The 17,769-nt window shown below is 50.9% G+C and overlaps 1 protein-coding gene across 16 annotated transcripts in view; it reads right to left on the reverse strand.

Annotated features, from left to right (window-relative positions):
- Positions 1-17,769, reverse strand: part of PCNT (pericentrin) — a 111,832-nt gene that overhangs the window by 61,746 nt on the left and 32,317 nt on the right. For 9 of the 16 annotated variants that reach the window (XR_008618022.1, XM_055086490.1, XM_055086486.1 and 6 more), the window contains exons 15-19: positions 12,705-12,833; positions 9,814-9,960; positions 4,255-4,406; positions 2,137-2,596; positions 291-453 (exon numbers count right to left, since the gene is read on the reverse strand). Coding sequence is in view for 15 of the 16 variants with exons in the window: in XM_055086490.1 (XP_054942465.1) it covers positions 291-453; positions 2,137-2,596; positions 4,255-4,406; positions 9,814-9,960; positions 12,705-12,833 (1,051 nt within the window). In the remaining variant the exon portion in view is untranslated. The remainder of the gene's footprint in view (positions 1-290; positions 454-2,136; positions 2,597-4,254; positions 4,407-9,813; positions 9,961-12,704; positions 12,834-17,769) is intronic. The other 7 variants (XM_028492765.2, XM_028492755.2, XM_028492758.2 and 4 more) reach the window with 4 other exon arrangements.

Here is a 17,769-nt window from a genome sequence, read left to right on the forward strand (position 1 = left end):
GGAGGAGGGAGGGGGAGAGGAGGGGGGGAGAGGAGGGGGGGAGGAGGGGGGAGGAGGGAGGGCGGGGGCGGGGCGTCCTGTTCCCCCAGGGACGGCACCGGACCACCCTCCCTGCGAGGCACAGGAGCGGCAGGCAAGACGAGGGCCCAGCGCACGCGGCCACCATGACCGAGCGCCAGGCACCAGGTGCGCAAGGTCGGGGCAGCGGCGCGCCCCCGAGAAGGTGGCTGACGCCTTTGCTGTTGAGACCCCAGCACAACGCGCACCCCCGGCAGGCAGGCCCCGCTCACCCTCCGCCGTGTGCAGCGCCAGCGCCAGCCGGGCCTTGGCCGCGCTCTCCGCGTCCAGGTGCTCCAGCAGCTCCCGGTGCTTCCGCACCACCTGCGCCGTCTCCTCGCTCTTACAGCTGAACTCCTTCTCAAGACGAGAATGAATCTGACGTGCTTCCTCCAGCTGTGAAAAACGTTTGAAAATGGCATTTTGGACCAAAAGTAATCAAAGCTTATACTGACACCAACAGAGTTCTATTTGCGTAGAATTCTGGGGAAACCATAAATATCCTGTAAGAAACAGCAATTTCCATGTTCAATGTTATGTCAGTTACTAAATAATCAACAAATTTTCAAAAAAGGAAAGTTCTGCACACGGAGACAGACAACGCTGCACGGACACACCGTTTGTGACTGTCGACCCCATGTGTGTCTGCGTGGAACACGGCGGGGGGGTGGTCATTTCAGAGGACACACGGACAGGAGCCTGGCACCTGGGCAGGGACAGGCCCCCTGGTGACTGCAGGTGGAGGATGGGGAAAGGCTCCTGGGCCGTCACCACACCGGGCAGGGGACCTGACGTGACCCTCCCTCCCCAGGTCGGACACCATGGGACGCCCCCCTTCCCAGGCACAGCCCGGGGCCCCAACCTCACCTTCCTCCCGAGCTCCCCTGGTGGGCATGTCCAGGCTGGAGGGCCCAGATTAATCTCTGAATTCAAAACGCCTACATCCAGCTGTCCTGGCCGACAGCTCAGCGCCTGGCCCGGGCCCCCTCAGCCTCCCACTGCGTGTAACCAACTCTGACCCTTCCGGACCCAGCCTCTAAGGAAACCTGTTGGTTCTACCTTGAGAACAGCCCCCGGCGCCGCCTCGCCTCGTGCCCTGCTGGGGGCCGCCTGCCCGGGTTCCTGGCTGCCGCTGCCCCCTCCTGCAGCCCCACCACTGACCCCAACCTGAACAGGGGCTCCTCGCTCCCCTCTTGGCCGCTGCCCTGTGTCCACTCCCACCTCCCCCCCTACCCCGCTTCCCCGCTTCCACACCCAGATGCCCCTGCAGAGCGCACAGTGGGGGCAGCGGGGACGCAGGGCCGCGGGCCAGGTCCGACTGCAGACCGGATGGCGTCTGTTCCGTTAACTGCGCTTGGGGACAATCAGAAGCACCTGATTATTTATCATCAGATGCTGCCCAACTCCGTCCGGTTTCTGAGAGAAGATGGGATGAAGCCAGAGGAGAAACTTCAGAGCTCGACACTGTGGCTCTACCTGCATTCGCGTCTCAATATTTCTGAGACGTGAACAGCGATGCTTCACGTGAAAATGCTTACTTTTTAACTGGGCAGCTTTGGGAAAAGGATCTCTATTGCTTTCCAAGTTTTCCTACTTCGTGTCTGTGCTAATTGTCTGAAACATTCTAAAAGGTTAACCAATTCTCGTCTTCAGTAATAATCTCTAAACGTAAGCATATTCAACATGGAATTAAAATGGTGTACAAAGTGCAGTAAAAGAGGCTGAACACACATGATCTAAATTAAGTGCACTGAGGTTTGACTTTTCACTCACAGCAAGCCTCCTTCCCCAAGAATTTCGGCTCAGAAAAGACTCCTATTTGAGGAAAACATGTGGGCGAAGCTCCCTGGGAGTAACAGGCTCAGGACGACACCCGGCAGAGAGCGGAGCGAAAGAAATCAGACCCGCCTGGAGAGAGAAAGCCTCCTGTCTCGCCCGCAGGGTCCGGTGGAGGATCAGAAACCCTGACTGCCCAGCCCCCGGCAGGCACCTGGGCTGCGCGGTCACCGCCAGAGCCCCGCCCACTCCTGCGGCCTGTCGCCCTCCTCTGCAGAGGGAGGCCGCGGGGCCGTGTCTCACCTGCCTGGTGGAGTCTAGGACCATCTCCAGGAGGCCGTCCACCGCCAGGCCCAGGCTCCGGTAGATCCTCCTGACAGGCTGCTCACACTCCAGTGTGCTTTCTGGGCTCATGAAGAAGCTCTCGCAGACATGACTGCTAATCTCGGCCACTGACGACGTCTCGGCACCCTCGGGCGATGCGCTGTCCAGCTCTGGCAGGGCCGCGTCGAGCCCAGGCCATACCTCGTCCAGCGCCGGGGCTGCAAGTGAGCAGACACAGAAGCCACGCTGCCAGGAGGAGCCCCGGCGCCCGGCCTGGGGGCTGCGGGCACAGGGCTGTCGGCGCTCACCCGCAGGCGGGCTCTCGTCCTCCAGGCAGAGCCCCACGCGCTCGCCGATGCGGCTCTTCAGGGCAACGGCGGCCTTGAGCGTCTCCCCAAACAGGCCCAGCAGCCTCCTCAGGGCGTCCCGGAGAGCTCTCCTGAGAGGGGCACACGCAGGCAGCGTCAGCCAAGACACCGCCTGGCTGGCCGCACGCGAGCAGCGCTGTGGGCTACCTGAGCGTCCCTCTCCTGGAGGCTGCGCCCAGCCCAGCGGCGGGGCTGCGCCCAGGGCCCTCTCTGCCCAGCTGCTCTGCCCGCAGCGGCGCCACCGCGAGCTGCACAGACCCGGCCTGCTCCACGGCGCAGCCTCTCCGCTTCTCAGGAGACACCGGCTCAAATGTCCAAGTCACCGCTTGCCACAGTCCGCCAGCACGGGAAGGCGCCGTGTCTCCCCGGTCTCTCTCTGGGGCCACACAAACCACGGAGTTTGGGGTGTTTGGTTCCCCTAGGACAGGAGTCCTGTCTTTGAGCTGCATCCTCCCAGACCAGCCCTTCCAGCTGGAGGGCATCGTCTGGGGCACGGTGACCCCGCCCAGGACGTGGCTCCAGTGCCCACGAGATGTCAGGGCTTGGCCACCCCCATCCGCCCGAGGCTCACACCCCCCCCTTGGGCCCAGCACAGGGAAACGCCACTCAAGACACGGCAAGAGCCGCCCCTCGGGAAGCTGACACCCCAGGTCAGGGCCAGAGACAGTGCGAAAGGGACGTGGGGATGTGAGGGGCGGGGGCAGACTGCAAACGGCGGGCCCAACAGCCCCTGCTGCTGCCCAGGCCCCTCGGAGGGAGCGTGCGGGGAGGGCGTAAGAACCACCCCCAGACGGGCTCGGGCAGGCGGTGTCTGCTTTGCTCTGAGAGAAAATGCCAGAAGGCCCCAGCACCCCCCCTTCTGGGGCCCCATCCAGGCCATGCTGACCCCTGGTCCCTGAGGAGCCTCATGAATGCCAAACACTCGTGGGTGTCGGGGCATCTCACCTGCCGGGCACGCCCCCCGAACGCCTCGGGGCCTTTGCTCTCTGCCAGCCCCCCGAGTGCAGGGCCAGGCCTGTAACGTCCCGCCCTGCACTCCCCTCATCGAGCAGCATGGCAGCTGGGCACAGCACGCAAGGTCCTCGCAGAGATAATGAAGCCGTGAAAGAATGAATGGAGAGACCGAGCCCACGTGAGCAGCACCCGCCCTCCGCACAGCAGCCCTCCCCCCGTCTCCTCTGACCCTCAGCGCTGCATACACGGTAGCGCCGCAGTGCTGAGGACGAGGGTCCAGGGGCAGCGGGGACCCCAGACCAGCAGGACCATGAGATACCGGCAGGGACAGGCCAAGGGATGCACAAAGGGGCCCAGAGAGGCCGGCCAGTGAGCTGCACCTTCCTGGGCGATGCTGAGCCAATGGCCCCGACAGGCAAAGACGAGAGCGTCTCCTGACATCAGGCAAACACAACTGAACGGCTCACTCCAGAACCACATGAGAAGCAGAGCTAAAACCTGCCTAGTGTCAGGTGGGAAACTATTTCCTAAATAAGACTCCCAAACAAACAAGAAAAGGGACGGGCTGGTAACTGCCTTCATAGCAGCATCAAATCTTGTAACCTGGCAAAATGGGAAGGTTTGGCAAAGCGAGGTGGTGGGTATGTGGGTGCCACGACTCAGCGCTCATCTCGAAGTTTAAGACCCTCCTGGACGAGAGGACCACGCAGCACAGGGTCCCATCCGCTAGGTGCCAACATGCACTCCAGCCCGAGAAGCAGAGGCGGCCACTGACCTCTCGCCGTGGGACAGGTCGATGTCGGACTTGAGCATTGAGATGAGAGTTGTGCCCTCCTGGTTCTCCCTTTCCCGCCTTTGCTGAAGCCTCTCCAGTTCGGAATGGCGCTCTTCTATCTCGCGACTTAAGGATAAAATCTGGTCTTTTAGCTGTTGCAGAAAAATTGTTAAAGCTTTAGTTAAGACAATTTAGTTAAAAATAAGTTTCTATAAGGAACTTTCTTTATCCAACAGCAGGTCTGTGGTTTGTGGGATGGAGAAAACAGATGATGCGACACCAGCGTGGGGCCCATAAAGCACACAAAACACAGGCCAGAGGAAAAAGAAGGGTGTAACTTTGAAACCAATTTACTGAAGAGAACAAAAGGAACAGAAAACACTTTCAATGCTGTGCATAGAGGGAACTTGGGGAAAAAAGCATGGCTCCTATAAACCACTGGGCCATATAGGTCGCTGGTAAAATGAAAGAAAATGGAATAAGTAAACAGAGAATGGCAAGTTTCAAGATGGCAAACAATGACCAGAAAATGGACAAAAGAGACACAGAGGATGAACTGCATGCCCGGACGGCTCGAGGCTGGGGCGGCCCCAGATGCCAGGGTGTGGCTGCTGGATGGCAGACTCTTCCCTTTGCTGGTCCTGCTCCCTCATCTGCGTTCCTATGAAAGCTTCCTCCACTTACAATGGGGTTGCATCCCAATACACCCATCCTAAACTGCAAATACCATACATTGAAAATGCATTTAAGGACCTCCCTGGTGGCACAGTGGTTAAGAATCAGCCTGGGGCTTCCCTGGTGGCGCAGTGGTTGGGAGTCCGCCTGCCGATGCAGGGGACACGGGTTCGTGCCCCGGTCCGGGAAGACCCCACATGCCGCGGAGCGGCTGGGCCCGTGAGCCATGGCCGCTGCGCCTGCGCGTCCGGAGCCTGTGCTCAGCAACGGGAGAGGCCACAGCAGTGAGAGGCCCGCGTATCGCAATTAAAAAAAAAAAAAAAAAAAAAAAAAAGAATCAGCCTACCAATGCAGGGCACACGGGTTCAAGCCCTGGTCCGGGAAGAACCCACATGCCATGGAGCAACTAAGCCCGTGCGCCACAACTACTGAGCCTGTGCTCTAGAGCCCGTGAGCCACAACTACTGAGCCCGCAAGCCAAAACTACTGAAGCCCGCGTGCCTAGAGCCCACACTCCACAAGAGAAGCCGCTGCAACGAGAAGCTTGTGCACTGCAACGAAGAGTAGCCCCCGCTCGCCGCAACTAGAGAAAGCCTGCGTGCAGCAATGAAGACCCAATGCAGCCAAAAATAAATAATTAATTTTTTAAAAAAGGAAATGCATTTAATACACCTGTGAATGAAAAGGGTCACCTGCCATATCGGTAAACAAAGGATGTTGCAGCCATCAAGCCACCACAGCTGCCTGGACAGTGAGCCCTCAGCGGGCTCAGGACAGGAAAGCACAGGATACTGGCCCCAGGTAGAGGAGGTACAGATCAAAAAATAATTTCAGTGAGCCCAGACTTTGCTTCTTCCCGGATATAGAAAAGCACTGAATTCATCAACTTGAGATGCCTGGTTTCTTTAATTAACAGTAATCTTTTGAAAAGGAAAAGCAGAGCGGCTGGCTGTCTTGGTCCAGAATGGCTGTCAGCGCATCAGTCGTTCACCTTTCTGGTCGTGTGGCTGACGGGGAGGTCTGGTTGCCCTGCCCAGCATCACAGGAGAGAACTGGACCACATATCACTAGCCCAGGAAAAGATAAAAATCCAAAATCCAACATTCAAAGTACTGTTTCTACTGAATGTGCACTGCTTTCACACCATCATAAGTCAAAAAATCCTTCCTAAGTCAAACGACTGTAAGTCAGGGACTTTCTGCACTCAATAAGGTAAAAGAGTTAATTCATCAGTGAAGAACACTTGTTCATCAAAAGATGACAAAAGGGAAAAAAAAACCCCACAAATTAGAAGAAATCAAGAAATACAAAAAAAACTTCCCTAAATCAGTAAGAAAAAGACAAACAACTGTTTTAAATAGAAAAATGACCAAAGATACAAAAAGGCGTTCCACAGAAAGGGAAACACAAATGGGTCACAAACATAGTAAGAGATGTGCATCTTATCAGCAAATTAAGACCACCAAGAGACACCATTTCGTTGCCACAAAATTGGCAAAAATTAAAAAGTAAGAACATCCCAGGAGAGGATGTGGAGTAACAGGAGCTCGAGGGCGTGACTGGTGGAACCGCCCAGAAACAGCCTTGGGGTTGCCCAACAGGGGCAGAACCCCACCACTTGGACACGCACTTCTAGGTTGAAGAAGCTCCTGCACATCTGTAGTAAGAGGTGCGTGCAGGAAACTCAGGGCAGCTTTATGCATAATGGCAGAAAAGACAGAAACAAGCCCAAGTCCACCGAGGAGCACACACGCAACGGATGCCATTCGGCAGCTTGGATGGCGGGTACGGCCCCACCAGCGCCGTCTGTGAACCTCCAGTCAACACGGAACCAGAGAGGCCAGTACACACCCCCTCGTGAAGGCCGGAAAGGGCTGAGGCTCAACAGCAGAGTGTCCGGGAATAAACACATCAGTGAGCAAGAAACCTGTAACAATCAGAAGGGTGGTTGCCTCAGCGGTGGGCAGGGGGCGGGGGGTCTCTTGAGGTGCTTAACGTGGGTGGTGGGACACCGTTCCTTACTCCACAGTATTACTTTAACCGAACATGCACATTTTAAGGACACCTGTAAGATGACTTCACAGTGGAAACAACTTCCCGCAGAGTCTGGCTTCCTGACGGGTCACGCGCCCCCTCCGGCTGGCGAGCCTCTGGGCGGCGGCAGGCACAGCCGGCCCACTGGCCCCGGGGAGCCCCCTGCCGCTTGCCTCCACGCTCCCACACAAGGGCCCCCCCACTCCTGGTGCCTCAGTCTTTCCTCCCCACCTTCTCTCACACTCCTCCCATCAAGCAACCATCCCCCCTTTTTAAAGGTACATCACTATGTATGTTTTACGATTTCTCTCTTAATTCAGAATTTAACATTTCTTTTTAACTGTACTAATACTTTTATTAGGATTGTTATTGTTTCCGGTCCTTGAGGTATAAAATCGCAGAGGCTTTGAATGGTGTATCTCTAACCCTATTTTGCCCACAAGCCAGGTTAATTTTAGTATCTTGTACAGAATGAGTGTTTTTAAGAATGCATATCATGTATCAGCAGAAATGCCTGGTATATTGAAGAACAAGCTTAAGAAATACTTCGAAAGGCTCGTTCTTCCTCATGGAATCCCCTCCTGCCTAAGCCCTGGTGCCGTCCTTGTTCCCCTGCATGTGCCCCCCACCCTCCTGCCTTCTCGTGGCTGGGCTCCCAGCACAGGAGGGGCCTCTGCAGCCAGGAACATGCCCCTTGACGGGCAGCTAATGACTGACCTCCACAGATACATGCTGCCCTGAATCTGGCTGGGAGTGACTTTGACATCTTTGGTACCAAATTAAGTCAGACACACCCATGGGCAGTGTTTACAGTCAGAAGGCCTGGCCCCACCACTTGGCAGCCATGGACTTTGAGCAAATTAACGGAACCTCTCCTGGGCCTCAGTGTCCTGAGAGGGAGAGAGCTGCACAGAAATGAGAAACTTCTACATCTAATGTGCTTAGCACGGTGCCTGCACATATTCATAAGAAAACTGTGCCTCCAGTGTATGAATAAGTTCAAATCCAGTGACCCTGTATGATAATAAAGTCAAAGAAAGCAGCAGTACTGTTATGACTCTGAAAGATCACACAGTGGGACTATCTCTAAAAATAATATAAATACACATCCGTATTTTCAATAATAATAATGAAAAAAACCCAATTCAAAAATTGTCAAGGACCTCAGCCATAAAAAAGAATGAAATAATGCCATTTGCAGCAACATGGATGGACCTAGAGAGTATTATGCTTAGTGAAATAAGTCACACAGAGAAAGAAAAATACCGTATGATATCACTTAAATGTGGAATCTAAGAAAATGATACAAATGAACTTATTTACAAAACAGAAATAGACTCTCAGACATGGAGATATATTAGGAGTTTGGGATTAATATGTACACACTACTGTATATAAGATAGATAACTGAAAAGGACCTACTGTATAGCACAGAAAACTACATTCAATATCTTGTAATAACCTATAAGAGAAAAGAATCTGAAAAAGTATATATATACTCTTTATATATATACACACACACACACGTATATATACATATATTATATATATATATATATAAAACTGAGTTACTTTGCTATACAGTTGAAACTAACACAACATTGTAAATTAACTGTACTTCAATAGAAAAAAATTGTCAAGGACCTGAACAGACAAAAATGGCCAATAAACCCATGAAAAGATGTCCAACATCACCAGTCATTAGGGAAATGCAAATAAAAACAAGATATCACCTCACATCCATTATAATGGTTATTATTTTTAAAAATGAAAATCAACAAGTATTGACAAGAATGCGGAAAAATTGGAACACTTGTGCACTATTGGTGGAAACGCACAATGCCACAGCTGCTGTGAAAAACAGTTTAGCAGTTCCTCAAAAAGTTAAACACAGAATTATCATATGACCCATCAACTTTGTTCTTAGATATATACCCCAAAAAATCAAAAGCAGGGACTGAAGCAAATACTTGCATCCCAATGTTCGCAGCAGCATTATGCACAACAGCCAAAAGGAAGAGATGACCATTAGCAGATGTCCATCAACAGATGAACAGATAAACAAAATACGGTATCTATATACAATGCAATAATATTAGTCAGCCATAAAAAGCCATGAGAGTTGATACACGCACAACACGGATAGACCTTGAGGACACTATGCTAAGTGAAATCAGTCAAACACAGAAGAACATATATTGTATGATTCCTCTGAAATGAGATCCCCCGAGGAGTCAAATTCACAAAGGCAGAACGTACAGTGGTGGGTACCAGGGCAGGATGGAGGGGGATGGGAGTTATTATTTTTTTTAATTAATTAATTTATTTATTTTTGGCTGCACTGGGGTCTTTGTTGCTGCATGCAGGCTTTCTCTAAGTTGCGGCAAGTTGCGGTGCACGGGCTTCTCATTGCGGTGGCTTCTCTTGCTGCGGAGCACAAGCTCTAGGCATGTGGGCTTCAGTAGTTGTGGCATAAGGGCTCAGAAGTTGTGGCTCGCAGGCTCTAGAGTGCAGGCTCAGTAGCTGTAGCACACTGGCATAGTTGCTCTGCGGCATGTGGGATCTTTCCAGACCAGGGATCGAACCCGTGTCCCCTGCATTGGCAGGCGGATTCTTAACCACTGCGCCACCAGGGAAGCCCAGGAATTATTTTTAATGAGGGCAGAGCTTTTACTTGGGATGATGAACAAGTTCTGGAAATGGATAGTGGTGATACTTGCACAATACTGTGAATGTGGTTAATGCCACTAAACTGTACACTTAAAATGGTTGAAATGGTAAATATTATGTTATGCATATTTTACCATACACAAAAAAAGAATTAACAAAGAAAAGATGCATCCCACATACCTGCAGAATTTGGTCATTCTTCTCCTGAAGCTGCAGAGACAAAGACTCTTTCTCTTTTTGGTAAAGAGACTGTGCCTGCTCAAGCTCAAGTTTATGTGTCGCCTCTTTTCCATGCAAAGCAGCTTTCTTTTCACTTTCAAATTCACCCTGTATAAAAGTACATTATTAACAACAACAAAAAATGCCATTAAGTTATAAAATTATCCTTGCTCCATTTCTCTGCTGTTCACCAGAATTTAGTTCATTCAACATATATTTATTGATTCCGTATTCTGTGCCAAGAACAATGATGAAAAAGGCCAAGGCCACTATCCCCAGTGAACATACGTTCAAATGTGCTTACCATATAGAATACAAAAGAAACAGCCTGCTACCTTTCCCAATGGTCACATTAAGAAATTCTCCATCATCAGGGTATCATGACCATCAAAATCCAAGATATTTAGAAACCTAACTTCCTCTGGTTTTAAAAAATAAATGCTTTTTCTTCTTAAACAATAAAAAATATTTTTTAATAATGTTCACCTAATGAATTAAAATACATTAATGAAAATAAGCTTTTTTTTTTTACACTAGAGATAGCACTTCCAGAATGGCAGAATAAGGACCTCCAAAAATCCACTCCTCTACAAAAGCACCGAGAACACTGGCAAAAACTGTCAAAATCAACTTTTTCATAGCTCTGGAAATTAAAGTGTTTATTAAAAATAAAGGCTGAGTCGCCATCAGAACAGGAAGCTTTGGGTGTTTGAACCTGCCCCAATCCCATCACTCCAGTCTCTGGGATAGCCTTGAAAATGCAGCCCAGGGAATTCCCTGGTGGTCCAGTGGTTAAGACCATTTCAAGCTTTCACTGCTGTGGGTCCTGGGGTTCAACCAGGGTTCAATCTCTGATAGGGGAACCCGCCAAAAAAAAAAAAAAAAAAAAAAAAAAGAAAGAAAATGCAGCCCAGCAACCATGGGGGGAGGAAGAGAAGAATGGGTTTGCAGCTCCACCAAAGCACCACCACCAACCGTCACTAACTGACCTGTCTGGCAGCTCACTGAAAAGCTCCATTCTCAAAGCTGGTTTTTTATCAGATCTGATTCAGAGTTCACCTCAACAATTCTGTGCCCAAGCCATTTGGCAAAAACAATTAGCAGCAACTGTTTAACATCTCAGTGGCCTGAGGCAGTGATAACAATTGGAGCTAATAAGAGGCTGATCAAAAAACTTAAAAGGAAGTGAAAGCTAAGGCAGAGATGTATACTGCCTGCCACAGCATCGAAGGCATGCCTCAACCAGAGCCCCACAATAAAGAGATAAAATTATAAAATAAAACCAAATAGATATTCTGAAGCTGAAAAGCACAATTACTGAAATAAAAGTTTCACAAGAAGGACTCAACAGCAGATTCAAGTGGGTAGAAGAATGGAGATTTAGAGGAACAAAAGAGACAGAAGATATATAGAAAGCAAACGGCAAGTACTGATACACCCTACAACATATATGAACCTAGAAAACATTCTTCTAAGTGAAAGAAGCCAAACACAAAAGGCCACATTTTGTATGATTCGATTTCTATAAAATGTTCAGAAAAGGCAACTCCACAGAAGCGGAGAGTAGATCAGTGGTTGCCAGGGGCTGGGGGAGGGAAGAGACTGCTAATGGGTGAGGGGTTTCTTTTGTGGTGATGTAAATGTTCTGGAATTAGACAGCAATAAGAGTTGTACAACTTTGTGAATATATTGCAGACCACCGAACTGTATACTTCAAATACAGTGATTTTTATGATACGTGCATTATATCTCAATAAAGTTGTAATTAAAAACAAAACAAAACCCCAGTAAAAATCATTGTGAGAAGTAGTGCTGAATGCTCACTCTCCCTGCGCAGACACCCTTCCGTGGCAACAGGCCCCTTGAAGCAAGAAAAGGCTTGATGTGGCCGCTGCTGAGTCACCAAAGCAAGGCCACGAGCAGGGCTCAGATTTTCCCAGGCTTAAAAACAGCCAGCTCTTTATCATGGGGTTGGACAGTGTGGGTCCACTTACACTCGGATTGTTTGTTTTGGGCCGTGCCGTGCAGCATGGGGGATCTTACCTCCCTGACCAGGGATCGAACCCGGGCCCGCTGCACTGCGAGCGTGGAGTTTTAGCCACTGGACCGCAGGGAAGCGCCATGGATTTTGTTTCACTGGTAAACAGTACAGCACCACACAATCCGTGGCTGGTTGAATCTGCAGATGCACAGTAACGGCGGATACGGAGAAGCCACATGTACCGAGGGCCAGCTACCAATTACACGCAGATTCTCAACTGTGTAGAGGGTCGGCACCCTTAATTCCATGTTGGTTCAGGGTCAACTATTTGATGACAATTTCTTAAAAGAAAAGGAATGCTAACTAGTCAATTTAAATATAAAAATGAAGGAAAAAAAGTTGCCTTGAGGGCTCCCCTGGTGGCACAGTGGTTGAGAATCTGCCTGCTAATGCAGGGGACATGGTTCGAGCCCTGGTCTGGGAAGATCCCACGTGCCGCGGAGCAACTAGGCCCGTGAGCCACAACTACTGAGCCTGCGCGTCTGGAGCCTGTGCTCCGCAACAAGAGAGGCCGCGATAGTGAGAGGCCGGCGCACCGTGATGAAGAGTGGCCCTCGCTCGCCACAACTAGAGAAAGCCCTCGCACAGAAACGAAGACCCAACACAGCAAAAATAAATAAATTAATTAATAAACTCCTACCCCCAACATCTTCAAAAAAAAAAAAAAAAAGTTGCCTTGAAAAATCCATTTCTAAGACAATGAAAATGTGTTTTAATTTTGCATATCAAAATTAATTTAGAATAAATTTTTCTTATTTACTTTGCAGGCGAGAAAGGACAGCAGTGAAATCGATCCCTCTTAACCCCGCACCTTTAACTGTGCAATGTGCTGCCCCAGCAGCGCCTCTGACTGACGCTTCAGCAGTTCAATCTCCTCTTGACAGCACGGCCGCCGCTTCTCCTTCCCCTCTTCCAGCTCCGCAGGAACCGAAGTGCCCTGCTTGAGAGGGGAGGAAGGTCAACGCTGGGCCTTGACAGTGTGCGTGGACCTGTGGTGAGGCTGGAGCTCAGCTTTTTCCGCATACTTTCACTGTGGCGACGCGCAGCAGTCAGGTTAAAGCTCATAGAGAACTTCAAGTCACTCTTTGTGGCTCTGGATTCTCACCTCAGTCACAAGCATTAGAAAATGGGGTTTGCACAGCACAACACTGAAACCATACTTTCAGGTTCTAGAGACCATTTCTGAATTAACACAGAACAGTTTCACAAACTTCCTCTCCTGGAATAGGTTTAATTCAATCCTTTAAGAGGAAGAATCAAGTGCAATTTCAAGTTAGGACATGCGGCAGTTTCCAAAGCCCTTTAACTGTCTCATCTGCACCACACAACCAGTTCATGGGAAGGACAGGGTTCACCCAGATGGTTCACAGCCAGGAAGGAAGCTGCAGCCCTGACAGTAACCGGATTTGACCAGGGATGCTGGTTCTGCATGTGCCAACCACAAAATGCTAGTGAACAAGAACAAAACTCCAAATGCCAATGGGCACCACAGACCGGCAGGGCAAGGCCAAGAGAGAGGAGGACAAGCCACACTCCCTTTCCCCAAAAACAGACTCTAGGACACTGAAGGACGCTGGGAAAAATAAGAAAACATCAATACCCGAGAAGAGGCAAATCCCGCAAGGCCCATGATAAACGTGAACCCCAGTGGAGCGCTCTTCGGGTGCCGGCGCCCGGGCACAGGCACCTCCGCTCCTCCCTCTCAGCACCTTCGGCAAACAGGTCCTGAGGGCAGAGCCCGCACGCTCGCCAGCCTGTTAAATGCTCTGGTCGACAGATGGAAGCGTAAGCACCTGCTGCTTGAAAAACTTGATTGAGCCACAGATCACATTCTTCAGGCAAAAATCTTTCATGGAAGCCGAATGTATACAAACAGATAAAAGTGAACTTCTGTTTGGGGTCAGGGTCAGAGTCCAAGAGCACCCCACACCCCCGCGGGCCTCGAGTCCCGGGGCCTGCAGGCTGCACTGCACATGTGAGAGTCCGGGCCCGGGGGCTCAGGCTGCTCTTTCTGGCCACGGGGTCCTTCCAGGCCTTGGGGTCACTGTCCACAAACAGAGAGGGCGGAGGGAGGGTGCCATACGCAGCTGTGGCTGGGAAGGAAGAACCAGGCCACCGATGCCAAGCCCCTCGGTCGTCGGCCCCACGGAGGCCCCCCGGGCCCCAGCACAGAGCTGCCCTTGCTACGGGGAGCAGGAGCCAAGCGCAGGACTTGTTTCCCAGCCTTCACTGTCTCAGGAAGGGTCTCCAGGCAGCTGGCAGAGACGCGCCAAGTCCAGCGAGACATCCCAAATGTCGTCAGGAACAGCAGACACACGCGGCCCTCCCAGGCGCCCTGTGGGGGGAGGAAATCACCCCAACCTGACACCCGCGAGGGGCAGTGGAGACACCGCGACCTGCTCTGCCCAGTGCGCCCCCAGGGCTGGAGCGGGACTTCACAGAACGCACCAGGCCGAGGCCAGTGTGGCGGAGCAGGGCAGTCAGGAGGGGCCGCAGACGGCATCGCGCATTCAGCCCCGCGACATGGAAGCCTCGGCACCCCCGGGCTGGCTGCGCGACCGCGGCCCCCGCGACCTGACCGGACAGGCTCAGAGGGGGTTTTACTTGTGCCACACTCCCTGCAGCCCCTCAAGACCTCCTTACACACAGTCGTTCTATTTCCAGCCTGACTAAACTCTCTTTAATCTGTCCTAAATGGTAAAGTCAATATGAGAAAAAAATGTTTTTAAAAACGTATTCTCCAGTTTTTCTAAAAATCCACAGAATTACGTGGGAAGTGTCATATATATTTTAATCATTAAAAAAACATAATGGGGGCTTCCCTGGTGGCGCAGTGGTTGAGGGTCCGCCTGCCGATGCAGGGGACGCGGGTTTGTGCCCCAGTCTGGGAAGATCCCACATGCCGCAGAGCGGCTGGCCCGTGAGCCGTGGCCGCTGAGCCTGCGCGTCCGGAGCCTGTGCTCCGCAACGGGAGGGGCCACAGCGGTGAGAGGCCCGCCTACCGCAAAAAAAAAAAACAAAACAAAACAAAAAAAAAAACAACCATAATGGATACACATAAAGAAAAAAAGTAGTTTTGTACAAAGAATACCAACATAGTATTAAGAAGGCTGGTCCCGTGAGCCATGGCCGCTGAGCCTGCACGTCCGGAGCCTGTGCTCCGCAACGGGAGGGGCCACAGCGGTGAGAGGCCCGCCTACCGCAAAAAAAAAAAACAAAACAAAACAAAAAAAAAAACAACCATAATGGATACACATAAAGAAAAAAAGTAGTTTTGTACAAAGAATACCAACATAGTATTAAGAATAAATTCAACTGATAATGAATTGAATACATTCAAACTATATCTAAAATAACCACAGGTTCTCTTAATATTTTTAAAAACTCATATGAACAGATTTTTTTTCCCCCAAGAACAGACGCCATTGCCTGAGCAATCAATAGTGGTCACAGGACGGTTAACTCCTGCTTTCCTTCCACTGCTTAGTGTTCCCAATATAAGGGCGATTTCTTTGCAGGACACCTATCTCTAAGAAAAGGAAATCAGGCTTCGGTTCTCATAGAACTTTTCTCACAACCAAACTCCAAAGGGAAGTAACCTGGAAAATAATCCAATCGCTTCACAAGTGCTGGGTAAACAACTCTTCTGATAAGTGACACTGCTTTTCAAACAGGTGCGGAGATATTTGTGGCCCAGATACAACCCCTTCACAGAGGAAGAAGAGCACGTCCCTGCTATTTTGGGGACAATGACCACAGCATCCCAGGAGACACCCAGCAAGGCTTTATGGAATATCTGCTTGTGAGGAGAGCCTGAGGAAGGATGGGAGGACGAAGAGGCCACCACCTGGAACTATTCTCACCAAGACATGGACCTGAATCCCATCCCGTGTGTAGACTGCTGACACGTTTACAGGGAATAAGGGGGAAATGTGAGCCAACGTCACAGGAAGCAGTAAAAACAGATTCAGCACAACTCAGGCCCCATGTGGATCCCAATTTGACCAGCCACAGGAAGAGACTGGAACTTAGACTGGATATGTGATGAAATTAAGGGATTACTGTTAATTCTGCAGGTTAGCATGGAGCATGTTATGGTATATTTGGGCGGCTAATGCACTGAGATTGGCATGTACCCATGGGCAGTCAGATTCTGAACTGTTCTGTTTCTGTATATGTTGAAATTTTCCCCAATAAAAAGTTAAAATAAAAAAGGGGAAGAAACTGCATATCCCACCTTCCCACAAACCCAGATGTTTTCTCCTATGAAATGAGCTAGACAAAAAAGGTCACTTAAACAGTATCTAATATTCACATCCTTAGTAGCAAAGTAAAAGAATGACATACTTGAACAAACAAATAGAAAAATACTTCGCAAATGATCTCAGCGCTCTAAAGAAAGTCAACACGGAAGTACAAAAATGCCGAGCCGAAGAGCAGGACCTATGTCACAACCAGGTAACAGAACCATCAGAGTGAACAAACAGGATCCAACAAAGTTTCTTTGGAGGGAGGATACTGTAAGCCACTAAATACCAGGGAAGGCCAGCGGCAGAGTCTGACTCTTCAGAGGATTAGAGAAATGAAACTCAGACACCTCCACAGGTCAGCAGGTCTCAGGGCAGCGCCCCAGAAGAGGAGGACGTTGCTCACGAGAGCACGAGAGCAACGAGAGCACGAGAGCAACAACAGTACTGAGAGCAATGAGAGAAACGAGAGCACGAGACCAATGAGAACAATGAGAGAAACAAGAGCACCAAGAGCATGAGATCACGAGCACAGAGCAACGAGAGCAACGAGAGCACGAGAGCACGAGAGCAACGAGAGCTCCGAGAGCAACGAGAGCTCCGAGAGCAACGAGAGCAACAAGGGAAACTAGAGCAACGAGAGCACAAGAGCAATTGGGCTGTGGCCAGGACCACCGTCTCCTCCTCGGTACCTGCAGCAAGCTCCGTCCCGGCAGCCACTTGACCCCTCTCTAATGGCCCCTCAGGACTGAACTCGAGGGGCTGGGGCACTTAGGACACTGCAGGGACAGAAAGCGGGCTGCTGGGGTGAGGGTGACCTCAGGTGGCCTCGGCCTGCAGCGGCTTGAAACAGGATTTCAGTTCCCGACCAGAGATTGAAGTTAGGTACGGCAGTGAGAGCGCTGAATCCTGGCCACTGGACCACCGGGGACCAGCAGCCAGTGCCATGGCCCTGGCCCGTCAGCTATGAAAAAATGAATTTCCGCAGACAGACGGAAAGTAGTGAAGCAAGTAAAGTGTTTATTAGAAGGAAAAAGAGTACAGTAGACACATGGGCAGGCTCAGAGAGAGAGTCACGCCCTCATGGCAGTTTGAATCTCTTTCGTGGGCATTTCTTCCGGGTTTCCTTTGACCAACCATCTTGCTCTGCCTCGTTCTGAGTCCGTATTTGGTGTATCTCAAGGTCCTCCCATGCGTGCGTGCACATCTCTTAGCCAAGATGGATTCCAGCGAAGAGGCCTATGGGTAGCTGGCATCCCTTACTATGAGGTGGCAAGCCCCCCTTTTGGACCTCCAAGGAGCCCTTCTGCGCATGTGTAGTCGGGAGGGTCTCCTTGACTTCAAGAATGGAATATATGGTCTCTTATCTTCTATCTGGGCGGGGCCCAGCCTCCTCCATTATCCTGCTTTTATGGAGCTTCTGTCCACAGGGGAGAAACTGTTCAGCCTGGGGCCCATCTATCTCCTGCCTCAAGGGAACACTGAGGGGACACTGAGGGGAGGCTGAGGGGATGCTGAGGCGACACTGAGGGGATGCTGAGGGGACACTGAGGGGGCTGAGGAGACACTGAGGGGACATGGGGGCTGAGGGGACACGGGGGGCTGAGGGGATGCAGAGGGGACACTGAG

This window comes from Physeter macrocephalus, chromosome 8 (assembly GCF_002837175.3).
Source record: "Physeter macrocephalus isolate SW-GA chromosome 8, ASM283717v5, whole genome shotgun sequence".
NCBI lineage: Eukaryota > Metazoa > Chordata > Mammalia > Artiodactyla > Physeteridae > Physeter > Physeter macrocephalus.